We start from the raw sequence: 16,117 nt of genomic DNA on the forward strand, positions 1-16,117 counted from the left end.
TGTCCTGTATCATTGAATATTTTATAAGGGGAAGCAGCCCTGCTAAAATCCATCAATTTTACAGGGGATTATAGCAAACACAAGGTGTCCTCTCAAATAGAACCTGACCATCTAGAAAATAGGTCATACCTAAATCAGTAAAAATGCAATTTGGGATTAATTTTGGAAGTTTACAAATTTTCAGAAGTGATCAAAAGTATGGTTGAAGTAGTTGCATTATTAAAATCATGCCCTGCTAGTCAAATGTCTGTTGAGGCTGGTGGTAGGACTGAAAGGTGAAGGGGCCTGTGAGAGGTGTCCTGCCTTCCTGGGACACAGACTGGAGACAGACTATGAACTCGAGATCAGAATTTGTATGGACTCTTGGGGTCTTGAGAGAAAAAAGGAGAGCCTTCAGGCAACCTCCTGAGAGCCACAAAGGAAGCTGCAGCTGAGTCCTGGTTGGCTGAGACCAGCGTGCTGCCTTCTCTGGCTCTGAGTCTCACCTGCATCATGAAGTAGGGTCAGAAGCTTGTGTTCACTTCACTCTTTCATTTCTAGTTTTTTCAGCTCTTATCTTTCCCTTCATCTCCTGGGGTTTGGATTTGCCGGTTTGGGGGCTCTTTTTTTTCCCTTTCTCACACGTGGAACATGGTAGAAAGATTAAAAACAGGTTAAAACCCTGGAGCAGTTCAAACTCAAAAAGCATGTGCTTCAATGAGAGGGGAAGCAGAGTGGAAAGAATCTGCCCATGCGGAGGCATCCTAAAATCCCAGCACTTTTCATGGGGGGGAAGCACATCCCTTTAAGCCCTGCTCCCTCACAGGGCCTTGTACCTCTAGAGGGCCTACCAAGATTTAGTCTTTTTTTTTTTTCTTTTTTTTTTTTTATGAGCCAGGGTCTTGCTCTGTCACCCGGGCTAGAGTACAGTGGTGCAATCATAGCTCACTGCAGCCTTGAACTCCTGGGCTCAAGCAATCCTCCTGCCTCAGCCTCCTGAGTAGCTGGGACTACAGGCATGCGCCACCATGCCTGGCTAATTTTTTTTATTTTTGGTAGAGATGAGGTCTCCACTGTGTTGCCCAGGCTGGTCTCAAAACTCCTGGGCTCAAAAGATCCTCCCACCTCAGCCTTCCAAAGTGCTGAGATTACAGGCATGAGCTACCACCCCCAGCCAGGATTGAATCTTTATCTGAGAAGCTGGCACAAGTACGCTGGCACTCACCTACAGTGAACAGCCTACTTTAAAACAAGATGGGAAATCACTGTGGTTTCTGTCGGGCAAGTGGCACTCAGGGCTTTTATCCACCCTCACTGATGCTGTGGGAGACAGTGCTGATCACACTCCTGCTAACTACAGTGCATGATGAGAATAGAAGCACCTGTTTTAAGACCTTCCCCAACCAAGCTGGCAGTTCTAGACATTTGTGGATCCTGAATTTCCTAAGAGCTACCATCCCTCCACACTGTCACCAGAGAGATGGGGCCAACGAGATATGTTTTCCATAGGACCTGGCCATGGGCACAGATGCAGAGGGAGAGAAGATCAAGGACCCTATGCGAGCCATCGTCCCCATTCTGCTGGACGCCAATGTCAGCACTTACGACAAAATCCGCATCATCCTTCTCTACATCTTTTTGAAGAATGGTAGGGCTGTGGGACCTAGAGAAAGGCACAGGCCCTGTCTTGGGGAAACTGAGACAGCTGAGAAAGAGGAAACAAAGTAGAGAAGTCATTTAAAAGATACGGACTGGGGAAGGGAAAGAAGATCCCGGGGGCCCTTCTTGTTTGGGGAAATACAGTGTAGTCAGATCATTGCAGCTAGAGGCTGAATGTTCCCCGGTCATTGTAAAGTTAATAAATGGTGTGGAGTAGATGGAAGACGACAGGGCTGGGGAGGGAAGGAAAGCTGCTTGGCCTCGTGGCCAGTTTACCAGAGCTCTGCCCACCAGGTATTTTTAACTTGCATCACATTGGTAATCTCTGCCTTTAAAAACTGACTTTTACCCAGTTCAATCACAGTTGCCCAGGAATGTCCATTGTACAGAAGATAGATAATAAAACTCTCGTCCAGTTTGACTTGATTCAGGGTGCGGGTGGGCAGGGGTTGCTGAGAAGCCAGGGGGCAGATGGAAACACAGACTGTGAGGAGCAGCTGCTGATGGTCCTCACTCAGGCAGAGTGGCTGGAGGGGAATCGGGATCCTCATGTTGTCCTCACCGACAGTGAAGCTGATGAGTTAGAGGAGCAATGTCCACTAACGCTGAGGGGAGAAGGGCCACCATCCAGCCTGTCCCATTGGGTGCATGGGGGCTGTGTGTGGTGATCGGGTGTCTTGTGCCCTCAGGCATCACAGAGGAAAACCTGAACAAACTGATCCAGCACGCCCAGATTCCCCCAGAGGACAGTGAGATCATCACCAACATGGCTCACCTCGGTGTGCCCATCGTCACCGATGTAAGAGGCCAGCTCAGGTTCTGCAGGGAGGCGGGAGGGGAGCTGGCAGATCTGTCTGCTTCTGCTCTCTGACTGACGTACAGCATCCTCTGATACACACTCGTACGTCAAGAGAGAGAGAGACACGGAATCAGAGGATAAAGGTGTAAAGCTATATATAAACTAGAGGCACAAAGCCAAGAACTAGACCTGAACAGCAGTGAGTCATTCACAGACGTGAAAGCTGAGCTGTCTTGGAACCAAACCATAACAGGGTCCCCGCCGTTTTATCTGTCTTGTCTCAGGGTCCGTCTGGCCTCACCTTTGGACAGCTTAGCCTCAGCGTCCCCTGTGAAGATGAGAATATGATGCTTAGAGCTAGCAGTTTGGCCACCTTTGAGTCTACTGCACTGGGTTGGTTCAGAGCCAAGTTAGGGCAGGTTATCTGGGAGGCCTGGACCATGTGATGTGCTCTAGAAGAGGTGGGGTGAAGCCTCCAGGACCCTTGCAGAGGACTCTGCCATGAGCCTCGTATGTCGCAGCCCCACTGTGTGCTTGTCTTCTATAGGCACAGCACTAACAAAGCTAGGGTTGCAAATATTCTCCCTCTGGAATCTTATAGACAAAACTGTTCCAGTGCCACCAGACCATAGCCCTGTAACTAGCAGCAGTTTGGCATTTTTAAACCCTTGCTCACAAGAGGGATCAAAATGAGAATGGAGACATGCATTCATTCAGTACAGCCGTGCTGCCGAAATCCAGTACGGCATGCTCCAAGTAGTATGCCCTCCTCTAACACGCAGCAAACTACTTTTTTAACTGCCTGGAGTTTGTTGTTTTTTTTTTTTTCTAATGGCACTTACATACTTGACCTATGTTTGCCATTTTTTATGACTTTTTTTTTTTTTTTTTTGAGAGAGAGTCTTACTCTGTCGCCCAGGCTAGAGTACAGTGATGAGATCTAGGCTCACTGCAACTTCTGCCTCCCAGGTTCAAACAATTCTCCTGCTTTGGCCTCCTGAGTAGCTGGGATTACAGGTGCACACCACCATGCCTGGCTAATTTTTGTATTTTTAGTATAGACAGGGTTTCGCCGTGTTGGCCAGGCTGGTCTTGAACTCCTGACCTCAGGTGATCCGCCCACCTCAGCCTCCCAAAGTGCTGGGATTACAGGTGTGAGCCACCACACCCGGCCTTTTTATTACTTTAAAGAACAAGTTTGCTCCAGGTTCCCAAAAGGGCACATTTTGGGCTATTCCAAGGAAAACCATGCCCCCCATTACTCTTTGCCACTGCTGCCTCTGGGGTCCTTCAGAGAATTTCTAGAGAGTAGCAGAGGTCACCTAGGGCCCAAGTGGCCCTGACTCAGGTTCTCACCTGGTGTGTGTGTGCATGCAGTCCACGCTGCGTCGCCGGAGCAAGCCGGAGCGGAAGGAGCGCATCAGCGAGCAGACCTACCAGCTCTCACGGTGGACTCCTATTATCAAGGACATCATGGAGGTCAGTGCTGGGGCGTGGGGAGGAAGAACCAGGCCCAGGGCCCTTGGATTGTCGGCCTGGATGCTTCCAGCTTCACCTGCTGCGAGGTGCCACTGACTTCACGGGTGCTGCCTCCACTTGAGGATTCCCATCCAGGCCTCCTTCAGCCCTCGTGGCGCCCCTTGCCCTGCGGGTTTATGAAGAGCTGATAGACTGTTAAGCACAGCCCCAGATCTATTTGTCGTTATGTCTTGGAGGACTCAGCTCCTATAACAGAGACCCCTCTAGGGTGCCGCATCCAGAGTGGCCCAGGTGCCTCTCAAAGGTCAGATGAGTGACATCATATCTCCACACAGGTGGCTCAGCACACCTCCCCAGTGCAGCCCTGCCTGCCCTGCCCTGCCCTGCCCGCCCTCCTCCTGTTGTTCCCTACCTGAGCCTCCACACACAGCAAATCAGACTCTGCTCCTCTGGCCAAAGCAGCCCCTTGCCTGGCATGTTCTCACCCTTCCACTTCCCTTCCCAGATCCTGCTTTCCATCAAAGCCCCTCTTGAATCTCACCATTTCCATCTGCTGCCCCATCTGTCTGAGCACTCAGCACACGGAGGCCTCCCCTGGACTCCTTAGTGCACATGTGCCACTCGGTGCCTCGGGTCGCCTTTTCGTTTGTTGGTCCTGTCCCCTCAGCTGCTGTGTCATCTGCACAGAGCCTCTAGTGCAGCAGGTGTTTTTGCAGTTGTTGTCTCTGCTAAAGAGACATGTTGGGCTGCCAGGTGTATAAGGTGGTGGCCACCACCATAGCTCTGTGGGGTCACTCCCTTCTCTCCTTGTAGTGGGAAGAGACCCTGCATAGAATCCCGCACCACTAGATCTTTCCAACTTGATTGGTGAACAAAACTAGGGTCTAGAGAATGAAGGAGTTTTTCTCGGGATCCCTTAGTTAATTCCTGGCAGCCCAGGTGTTCCTATTGAATTGTACATTAATATAAATGTATTTTAAATATATAGAGTGAGTCAGCTCCCATTTTTAAAATCCACAAATTAAAAGGATGGGTGAACATGAAATATCTAGAAACCTATTATATCTCTTTGCTTGTTGGGATAGCCAACCCCTCTGTCTCATTCCCTCCTTTGTTCTCTGCTCCCTTTTGCTCCCCCTCCTCTCCAATCCCCTAAAGAGACATGTGTAGGCTTCATGTGGGAGCTGTAAGGAAGAGTGTGGATTTCTAGGCAGCAGGAGGTAGATGGTGAGAGTCCACCCACCAGATAATTAGACACTTGGAAAACGGAGTGGGTAAGACTCCTTTGTGCAGGAGAGACTGCTTGTGCCTGGTTTCTACAAGGCTGATGGCAAGTATCAGGAATTTATTGGACAGAATGCATCATTTATAAAACCTCACATAGATTATGAAAGTGAATAAACTGGAAGAGAAGCAAGAAAAAACTTCTCTTAAAAAGCAGGCTATCTCAGCGTCCAGACAGTTACAAAGCATCTGGTCTAACCGAGCCCTGTGCTAGGCACCTCTGGCCGCAGGGAAGGGAGCTCTGGTTGCTGCAAACCTGTCCATGGCTTTGCCAAGTGACATGTTCTCCAGATCATCTGGCCTTGGTTCCCGTCAGCACTTTTCAGACAGATGGCAAACTAATATCTGTCTCTTTTCCTTCTAGGACACTATTGAGGACAAACTTGACACCAAGCACTACCCTTATATCTCTACCCGATCCTCTGCCTCCTTCAGTACGACTGCCGTCAGGTAGGTGAAAATCCCTGAGCAAGGACAGAGCGGGGCCAGCTCTGGTTGGATGTCAGCTCTGCAGCAGTCCCACTGTGTGGCTATGTGATCTGCCAGAACCCTCTCGCTGCTGCTCCCCACAGCTGCAGCGTGGGCCAGGTCCGCACAGTGGCCCCACGGCCCTTCCCCCTCCAGCATCCTGTTCCTCTCTGATTCATCCCTCACACCTCCCTCCCTTACTCCGCATCAGCCGTGCCAGCTTCCTCGCACTTCTCGAACAGTCAGGCCCACGTCTGCCCCAGGACCACTGCACTTGCTTTTCCCTCTGCCTGAAATTATCTGTCCCCAGATATATCTGCATGGGTTGGGCATGGTAGCTCACACCTGTAATCCCAGAACTTTGGGAGGCCAAGGCGGTTGAATCACTTGAGGTCAGGTATTTGAGACCAGCCTGGCTAACATGGTGAAGCCCCATCTCTACTAAAAATACAAAAATTAGCTGGGCATGGTGACTCACGCCTGTAGTCCCAGCTACTCAGGAGGCTGAGGTAGGAGAATTGCTTAAACCCGAGAGGCGGAGGTTGCAGTGAGCCAAGATTGCATCACTGCACTCCAGTCTGGGTGACAGAACAAGACTCCGTCTCAAGCAGACAAACAAAAGATATGTCTGCATGGCTTGCCGCTTATCTCCTTTGGTCTTTAATCAAGTGTTACCTTCTCCAATCTTGCCTCACCACCGTGTTTAAAATTGCAGCGCATCAGCGTTCACAGCTTTACTCCTGTGGTCCAAGTGTGGAGCAGCCCACATGTCCCCCAACTGACGAGTGGGTACCACACGTGGTCTCTGCACACAGTGGCTCCTGAGAACAGTGAGGGCTGAGCACGCACTCGGGATGGTAGAGTTATCAGCTTGAGAGGGCAACCCTGGCACTGCAGCTGTGCCACTCCTGGCACCCCAGGATGTACACGTCTCTGTCCCTCCTCTCCTGCTTTCCCCGCCTGTCTTCTCTCTTGCGTCTCCTCTCTCTGTGTTCACTTTTGGCCTCAGCTGGGCCAGAGGCCTGTGGCGGCCTCTGTGTTATTGTGCAGCCCTTCTCATGGCAGCAGAGGCAAAACGAAAATTGCCAAACATGGCATAAAATATAAAATCCCCAGTAGCGCCACAATCAGGCTGGGTGATGAGAACAGGATGTCAAATGATTGCACAAGGAACAAAAGTGACCGTGAGATTCTCTGTTGGCCCAAACGGTGCCCCAGGCTTCTTCCTGGTTTGGAAAGTGACTGTAAGGCTGTCATGAGTCAGGAAGAAAGGTGATGCATTGCAGTGGCCAGAAAGGACTTGCTCCTTTCATCTCATTTTTCTCATTTTCTTAACCTGGGAACAACCCATTTGTTCCTATTTCTCAGTCAAAGGTAAAGGCTATTGAAGGAAACCCAGGGACAGAGGGAGGCCCCTCTGGGAGCAGCCCCACCACTGAAGCACTCTTCTTGCCTGGCTTCACCGCGATTTCCAGAAAGCAGCTCAGGGATGGAGAAGCCTCCCCAGTGGTGCCCGGACAGGGTTCCAGGGCTTCCCTGTGCTTGGCCCTATAGCACCGAGCTCTTCATCAGACCAGGATTTGGGCTCACTTCCTTCTCCCTACCTCCCCATTCAAGGACGACCTTTTGGTCAAGGCCTGTGTCTCCTTGGGATGTGGTACTGGGGAGGCCCTCACTCAGTACATGTTTTCAGGGGATCTGTGTGCCAGCCTGAAGGCGGCTCTTAGACTGTCATCACTGCGCACTGACAGCAGAGTGTCCCAGGCAAGCTCAGAGGCATGCACGACTTGGGGTAGACGTCTGCATGAGCCTGTAGCAGGGGGATGCTACTGAACTTGACCCAGCAAAATGTCAGAGCTGAACTGATCCTGTCTGTCGCCTGCATGTTTCTAAGAGTGACAAGGTCACAGCAGCACAGGCGTTCATAGTGACTCTTCTCCTGGGAACCAGACCACTTGAAAATTGCATTGCAGTGAAATTCAGCCAACACTCACTAAGCGTCTACTCTGTTTGGAGCACAAGTGTACAGACCTAATATGTAAACAAACCACTGGGGTATGAAGCACTAGATGCCGTGAGTGCAGATAAACTGACTGATATACTGCACTCTCTCTCTCTCTCTTTCTCTCTCTCACTCTCACTCTCCCTCCCTCCCTCTCTCTCTCTCTCTCTCTCTCTCTCTCTCTCTCTCTCAGCGCCCGCTATGGGCACTGGCATAAGAACAAGGCCCCAGGCGAGTACCGCAGTGGCCCCCGCCTCATCATTTTCATCCTTGGGGGCGTGAGCCTGAATGAGATGCGCTGCGCCTACGAGGTGACCCAGGCCAACGGAAAGTGGGAGGTGCTGATAGGTGAGTGGCCATGCTTCCAGCGGAAGGCGCCGCCGCATCGCACCTCAACTCCATTCCACGCTTTGGTGTCGCGTTCTGTCATAGACTCCCTTGACCCACAAAGCTTAGTCTCTGTGGACAGCAGAAGCTGGGGGCCAAGGGCTCCCTCCTTGGTCTGCCCTGCTGCGTCTCTCAGTGGAAGGCAGCCTCATGAGGTAAGAAGTGCCTGATCGCAGCGTCTGGCAGACTCAGGCTCAGGTTCCTGCTCTGCAAACTGCAAGTAGGGGACCTTGAGCAAGTGGCTGGAGCTCTCCAACCATTTTTTTACTCAACAAAATGGGATCAGTAATACTCACAGCATGGAACTAGGCCCAAGATGAGGTCTGTCAGTTTCCTGGCATTGGCCTCATACCCAGGCAGAAATGGGCAGTGAATGGCAGTCAATCGCTGCCCTCTTCACTTGTCAGGTGGAGATGGACAGACAGCTGTGAGCAGGTGCTGCCTGAAACTACTGCCTGACCATTGGACTCTGCTCAGGGCTACCCCAGCCACCTCCAACCACTTTCTAGCTCTGCCATGCCCTTTCTCGTATTTCCTGTTCGTTTTCCAAAAGAGAGGAAGCGACTCGTAGGAGCTGACTTAACGCAGCAGGAGCTTTTTCTCCCTTCTCTTGCCTTTGGGGGCTTCTATGATGTTTAGGGCTGGAAGAAGATGAATGAGCTAAGAAAAGTCTTGCTTTCTCCAGATGCCTCCCTTTTTGTCCTGTTTTGCCCTTAACAAAATGGAGGGAACCCACCAGCCTGGGGGGCCCTCTCAACACTGGCAAGAAGCTGTCATGTTCACTACCCTGGCTGGGCTCTGTTCTCAGTGGAAACAGGCTCATGCTGAGCAAGAAGAGGCCAAGGCTCTTGGCCTCCATTTGGAAAGGGGTGTGCTCTGCACCCGGTGGGGAATTATACTCTCCAGGGCCAAGGATGGCTTCTCAGGCCACTTACACATGAACTGCTACAGGGAGAGGCCCAGAGCTGCCCCAGCTGGGAGGCATCGCTGACCTTCTGCCACAGGTGCCCACCACTGGTCTTAATCCCAGGCACAGTCATTATCTCAATAACAAGTGGCGGTTTTATACTTCCAATTTGGGGTGAGCAAGTCACAGCACCCCCGCAAGGTATCCAAGTGAGCAGACTCCGTGGACCAGTCCACATGGCTGTTCCTGGGTTTTTCAAGATGGATCTGGGGCTGTCAGCCGCGTCTCTGAGAGCACAATCCAGTGGGGAGACTGTACCTCCCCGCCACAGCCCTCCAGCTTCCCGTGTCAGGTCACCAGCTCTCCACATAACTGTTTCTCCCTCCCGTTGTGTAGCCCCGGTGAGAAAGCCCTCTGCTCCCTGCTTGCATATGTGTTGCATGAATGTAGGGAGTAATTCTGGAGCTCAAACACAGCTTTTCTGGACAGAAGCTGTCACAGCCAGGCTTTGGGTGTAAATCTTCCCCTTCATCTTTAGACCTGACTTGAGGTTCCATATATTGGGAGGTGGGAACCTGGGGGTATGAAGTTGCCCATGAAGATTCATGGAGGGGCCTCGCACAGACAGCTGACGTCCGCTGTGTTGCCTCCCCTGCTTTGTGCATGCCAGCCGCCTTGCTGCCGTGTGTGTGTGCGCGCTTGTGTGTGTGCGCGCTTGTGTGTGTGTATGCATGCACGCATGTGTGTGTCTGGCTTTCTCATACCTCATTGACTGCATAAAATGTAGGCCTAAGTTGGCATGTTCCTGTGACGTACCTTTGTTCAAGCAGTCAGCTGGCCTCTGTTCTCCCACAGGTTCTACTCACATTCTCACTCCCACCAAATTTCTCATGGACCTGAGACACCCCGACTTCAGGGAGTCCTCTAGGGTATCTTTTGAGGATCAGGCTCCAACAATGGAGTGAGAGCCAAAGAAACAAAGTAAAAGCAGCTTATTACAGAAAAGAAACTCTTCCACTCTGAAGGGCTTTCTTTGATTATTCCGTCACTCTTTTTCTTTATTTCTTCCTTTTTAGTTTATTATTTATTTGATTTTGTTTCAACAAGAAAATGCTTGCAGTTCTCAACACCGATTGAAAATGTGTCCAGTGCTGCCCTCACAGCCCTGCCATGAACCCTCCGGGCTCCGACCTGCTGGCTCACTCATGCCTTGGGTTCCACACTGCTCAGTCAGACGCCTGCAGGCCGCTGGGTGGAAACCAAAAATGATAATGACTGCTGTGAACAGTTGTCAGAGAGGGAGCTGGAATTCTGGGGGATGCCTGAGGCACAGTGCCCAAGCCTGCTTGTCTGGGATGAATTTGTGGCCCCCACAAGGAATTTAAAGTGTCCTGATTTTGCTGGGTGTGGGGGTCTGAGAGCGAGGCCAGTGGACATTTGGGGAACACCTTGTCCAGGAAGGCAGGTGGTGGTGGAGATGGCTGGTCATGAGGGAAGCTTGGCAGGGAACACAGAATAGACCCAGGTCAGTGGCAGCTGGACAGATGGTGTGAATACCTTTTTCCTAGGACAGGTACTTCTCAAGGAATAAGTGATAAGGAGTAGTTGGGTCACAAGCCGCCGTCTCCTTGGGGAGCTCCAATCGTTAGTGGGAAGAGCTTTTGTTTCATGTTCCTCTGCAGGAAACAGCACTTAACAGTCATTTGCTCTTTTAGTAATTACTTTTAATTCTGTGCATCTTTTCAAGAGTTGAGTAGTCATACCCCTCTCTCTCCCACTGAAGTCCCTTGGTAAGGTCCGAGAGCCTTTCAGTAGAAATGTATTCTTTTTTTTTTTTTTTTTTAAAGATGGGGTCTTGCTGTGTTGCCCATGCTGGAGTGCAGTGGCTCTTCACAGGTGTGATCACAACACACTGCAGCCTCAAACTCCTGGCCTCAAGAGATCCTCCTGTCTCCACCTCCCGAGTAGCTGGGACCATAGGCCCACACTGCTGTGCCCAGCATAAACCTATTATTAATGCTCTGTGTGGTTTTAGAGAGTGTATTCTGTCTCCTACCAAGCTTGTTACCCAGAACCTGTTGTCTGCTTAGTAGACTATCCAAATTTTATTTTATTTATTATTATTATTATTATTATTTTGAGGTGGAGTTTCGCTCTCGTTGCCCAGGCTAGAGTGCAATGGCGCCATCTCGGCTCACCACAACCTCCACCTCCTGGTTTCAACCGATTCTCCTGCCTTAGCCTCCTGAGTAGCTGGGATTGCAGGCATGTGCCACCACCCCCGGCTAATTTTTTTTTGTATTTTTAGTAGAGACGGGGTTTCTCCATGTTGGTCAGGCTGGTCTCGAATTCCCAACCTCAGGTGATCTGCCTGCCTCAGCCTCCCAAAGTGCTGGGATTATAGGCATGAGTCACCGTGCACGGCTGACTATCCAAATTTTGATCTTCAAAATTGTCCTCATTCCCTCCTCTCTTTCCATCCTTCAGAGATTATGGGAACCTCCTGTGTGTTTAAATGGCAGGCTTCCATCATCACATTGGTGACTCTTTAGCTTGTTATACATTCTGTCATGAGGCCATATTTTGTGTACCTGACTTTGTGTATATTATTGACAATGGACCCTTGAAAAGCCCCTTCACCTGAGCTGAGATGTGGCTCAGTGAGTCACAGAGCTTGAGTCCCCTGTGAGCAGTGGAGAGAGACCTGGACTCAGAGCCAGGAGGACTGGCCTCTACCCCAGCTCCTCCATGGGCACCTGTATGGCTGTAGGAAGATACCCTCGCTCTCTCGGCCATAGCATAGGAGCAGAGGGAAGCTGGATCGCAGTGCCCCCAGGCATGCAGGACCTCTGACATTCTGTACATTCAGTGATTACGATTTGTGCCTCAAACCATGCAGTCCTGCCCACTCTCTCACTCTCTGGTGAGCCTCAGGGGAATGGCCCGTCAGAACCTTGGCTGGGTGGCATCAGCAGCTGCTTGTGTATGTAGGGAAAATGATGCTTCCTCCTAAAGGTAGGAACAGGCTACGCTGCTTATCTCCTCCTCTCTCCCTTCCTTGACATGAACGTCAGGGCAGCAGTGTGCTAAGGAACTGAAAGTAGGTGGGAAAGCAGAAAGTGGACCTGGTTATAGCCCTGGGCTATAGCTCCCATCCTGCCTGGGCTGGCCCTCCCTATAAAGCAAGGCCAGAATGGGGTGAATAAAAGCCATTCTTTAAAAAAAAAAAAAAAAATCATTCCTTAGAAGTACCTTGATAGGTTGTAAATCAGAGACATCTGGTTCTGTGTGCAGACTGCAGGTAGGTGGATGGATTTGCTGCAGTATGTATTTTAAGACTTCTAGAAAGACAAATGTTCAGTCGAGTCTGCAGCAATACCAGACCACTTGCGGCATCTGAAAGAATCACAGGCTCAAACTGCAAAAGCTCCTGCTAGGATGAGTTCTGGGCTTCCCTGCTTCAGAACAAGCTTCTCCTTTGCAGACTATTTTCCTTTGCGTTATATTTGATCAGCACAGGAGGTCTCAGCTGCCATCAAAACAAAGAGAAAGTAAACAGACTCCGTATATCCCTGGCTTCTGAAATCATTTGCTGAGTGGTGTTGGGTTTTAGAGCATTCAGTTAAGCAAGGCACAGAGCCCTAATACCAGTGAGGTCAGAAAGCAGATTAAGGTCTGACTTGCCCTCTTCTGTTGTGATCGGCCAGGTGACCAAAGTGCAGGACAGTGCAGACCGTCAGAAAACCTGAGTGTCCTAAAGACCAGTATTGTGACAGCATATCTTTTGTGTCTTTTTTCTTTCTTTTGAGTCAGGGTTTCACTCTGTTACCCAGGCTGGAGTGCAGTGGCATGATTTCAGCTCACTGCAGCCTGGACCTCCTGGATTCAAGCGATCCTTCCACCTCAGCCTACCTAGTAGCTGGGACCACAGGCATGCGCCACCACGCCCGGCTAATTTTTTTGTATTTTTGGTAGAGGCTGGGTTTCACCATGTTGCCCCAGGCTGGTCTTGAACTCCTGAGCTCAAGTTATCCTCCAGCCTTGGCCTACCAGTTGCTGGGATTACAGGCATGAGCCACTGCGCCTGGCCCAACATACCTTTTAAGAGAGGATGAGTTTTCCTGCAGCAAATGAGAGGTTCCTAGCAGACACCGTGCCTGGGCGATGGGGCCACACCCTCTCTTTCCGGCTCCTCTCCCTCCTGTAGCTGAGGCTGGCTCCCCCGAGGTCAGGGTTAACCAACAACTCTCGCTAAATCCTCACCAATCCCTCCACGTTGTCTAAGAAATGGAATCTTTTGATTAGATTTTCACCTCTCTGCTCTGGTTGGTTTATGATAAAAGTACTCTTCACTGGGGAGTACCCAAGAGATTGTCAGAAGCAAATGAGGGAGAGCTGAAGACTGGATCAGATCTTTGTAGTACATGGGGGCCACCTGGGAGAAAGTTTGAGGGTTTTTATATTGATTATTTTGCTTCATTCCACATTGGGATCAGGTACGTTTCATTTGTCTTTGGGACTCAGATTTGAATCTGAATTCAGGCCCACCTATTTCCTGGCTGCTATTTAAGCATCCACCTGCCCATCCCCTCCCCTCCCCTCCCCTCCCAGGGGTCCTGAGAATCAAGAGTCTGGAGGCACTGCTTCTCCTGTCTATGCCACCCACCCTGAGCAAGCACCTGACTGCTCTGGCCTTCATGTGTCCCATGTGTAGGATGAGAGGGGAGGGCCGGATCCCAGTTTTCCAAACCTGGCTGATGATCATACTCACCTGGGCTGCTCTTAAACGTACACGTTTTCTGGTGCCACCCTGCATATTCTGAGTCAGTAGGTCTGCTTCAGCCAAACTCAAGAATGATTGGACCAGCTAGCCTGCAAGAACACTTTCGGTTTTCAGATTCTGTCCGCATAGAAAGAAGGATTTTGTCCCATCAGAGCTTGCTGTGTCTGGCCCACAGCTTTGAAAACATGTACACAGTCATGTGGATGGGCGTCAATTTAGTTTTTAGAGACCACTGTTTACATTTCATAATCTTCCAGTTATAGGGACTAAATAGGACCCTCAAAGCAATAGAGCCCACTTGCGGCTCTATTCTGGAAAACCAATATGGTCAGTCATCTGTGGATTCAAAATGAGAACGTGTGCAAAATGTGGATTATGGACTCACTCAGCTTAATTTGCAGTGTTTATAGTGGTGAGAAGCTTGACCAATTTATTAAAACAACACGGACGATTGAGTGTGAAGAACTGGCTTTCTGACGGTCAGCATTTACACCAGCTAGTCTGGTTCCCTTGAGGAAACTACACGGGTGAAGTCCTAGGCCCATGCCTGTTGCCGAGGCTTCACTGATTGTCTCCAGTACTCAGTCCTAGAATTGTTCTTCAGTCAAGACTGGGAGCAGTGAATGGTCAGTGATTAGATAATATGAGAGACTTCTAGTGCATGAATTCCCTAACCTCTGTCTGGTCTCCCCCAAATCCCAGATTGACATATCAGCAGAGACAGGGAGGACTTGGGAATCAGCATCTGATCAGAGGAACTCCTTCAGATGCAGCCTCTAAGATGAGTCTGCCCTGTTATTTCCTGGAGTCATTTGGATGGCTAAGGAGGGCCTCGGGGACGTTTTCTCTGGCACATGCGCTCCTTGCTGTTGCCTTTAACGAGGAAGCTCCCAAGCGAATCCCCACACTCTGCAGGACAGGCCGTCTTTCAGCATTTGGACACGTGGGCTACATGGAGTTGCAATTTGGAGGCCCCCCATCCTGGCAATGGTTCACTCTTCAGAGTCTGGGGCAAGCCTTGTAATGTGCGTCCTTTCTCCTCATTTGTACATCAGCCTTTGGCCTCTTTTAGGACAAGCAGGAGGAGTGGTAAGGTCACAGAAATGAGTGGACTTCAGGGGAAAGGAGTGCTATAAAGAAGCCCAGGGACACACTCCTGAAACCTGCATCACATTTGCTGAAGGAGCCTCGGGTCTGCAGAATAATGAGTCAGCTTTCCAGCACAGGGCCCCTGCAGGCCGCAGGCACAGGGCGTCCATCTGAGGACAAGTTCCTTGCTCAGCCAGGAGTGGGCAGCTGGGGCCTGAACTGCAGAGAAAGGGATGTTGGAAGAACAGAGAGGGCTTTCCAAGTTTCTGCTAGTCTGGAGTGACCAGGAAGGGCTGCAGTTCCAGCAGTCTTGGGTCAGCTGAGCGAGTAGTCAGTGGTCAAATGCATAGGGACCCTGGTATTGGAGTCATGCCCAATGAGCCAGCCAAAGCCTTCTTTTGCCTGCCCTTGAGGTGGAAATCTGGCATCCAGTGGTTTCTGCTCCCCTGCTCCCATGAAGGCCCATTCCTTTGCCACGTCTCCAGGGAGGCACATTTTCAAGTACGGGTCTCTTTTGTTCCGTTCTTCTCTCCCACCAGGACCTTTCTTTGAAGCGCACTGCTGCATGCGTGCGGGCCTCATGCTCACCCACACACCACCCCGGTCACCTCTCTTCTGTTTAAGTCCATGTCCAAACCACACGACCCATGCATCTTTTTTTACTGCACTTACTAGATCTCTCTCTCTCTCCTTATGAAAAAGACTTTCATTTATTTTTATTTTTATTTTTGCAGTAGAAGTATATCTAATTCCATTAGCTTAAATTTTTGCAAGCATTTCTAATCTCTTACAATACGCGGTCTCTGCAAGGTAAGGCCTCAGGTCCCCTGGCCCTTTCCCTCTCACACCTGAGGTCCCACCCACCAGGGCAGTACCAACTGGCTGGCTCCCAGAGGTCAGTGGATTCTCCCAGGGGGCTTTGCCTGTCAGCATCCTCTCCCAGGCACCATGCTTTCCACACATGGTCCCCCTACCAACTCTGGCCCCATTTTCAACCTTTCCCCCTTGCCATGTTTGGAATTTCTCTCCCGGCTTCACTTGGAGTTTAAGAGTGAATTAGAAATGCAGCTGCCCATCACCTGCAGATGGCTCTGCACCCTGATGGCGAGGCGGCTCGTTCCTTGGTGCAGCCTGGGACCCTGCCTGAGCCAGAGGATGTGTTTTGTTTATCCACAGCCCCCGAATATCTCCCAGGCCTATTGCAACGGGACCCCAACCCCAACCCCCGCTCCCCTCCCTGCTTCCACTAGACCCAGACGAGGGTGGGGGAGGGGGGTGGGT

At 50.6% G+C, this 16,117-nt stretch overlaps 1 protein-coding gene across 2 annotated transcripts in view; it reads left to right on the plus strand.

The window, feature by feature from the left end:
- The window catches only part of LOC105463950 (syntaxin binding protein 1), an 81,264-nt gene that overhangs the window by 63,134 nt on the left and 2,013 nt on the right, over nucleotides 1-16,117 (plus strand). Inside the window, exons 14-19 of one of the 2 annotated variants that reach the window (XM_011711438.2) lie at nucleotides 1,489-1,627; nucleotides 2,328-2,437; nucleotides 3,815-3,916; nucleotides 5,565-5,650; nucleotides 7,864-8,018; nucleotides 9,820-9,945. In XM_011711438.2, coding sequence (XP_011709740.1) covers nucleotides 1,489-1,627; nucleotides 2,328-2,437; nucleotides 3,815-3,916; nucleotides 5,565-5,650; nucleotides 7,864-8,018; nucleotides 9,820-9,929 — 702 coding nt within the window. In that variant the 3' untranslated portion in view covers nucleotides 9,930-9,945. The remainder of the gene's footprint in view (nucleotides 1-1,488; nucleotides 1,628-2,327; nucleotides 2,438-3,814; nucleotides 3,917-5,564; nucleotides 5,651-7,863; nucleotides 8,019-9,819; nucleotides 9,946-16,117) is intronic. The other variant, XM_011711439.2, reaches the window with a different exon arrangement.

Source organism: Macaca nemestrina, chromosome 14, assembly GCF_043159975.1.
Source record: "Macaca nemestrina isolate mMacNem1 chromosome 14, mMacNem.hap1, whole genome shotgun sequence".
In the NCBI taxonomy this organism is placed as follows: Eukaryota; Metazoa; Chordata; class Mammalia; order Primates; family Cercopithecidae; genus Macaca; species Macaca nemestrina.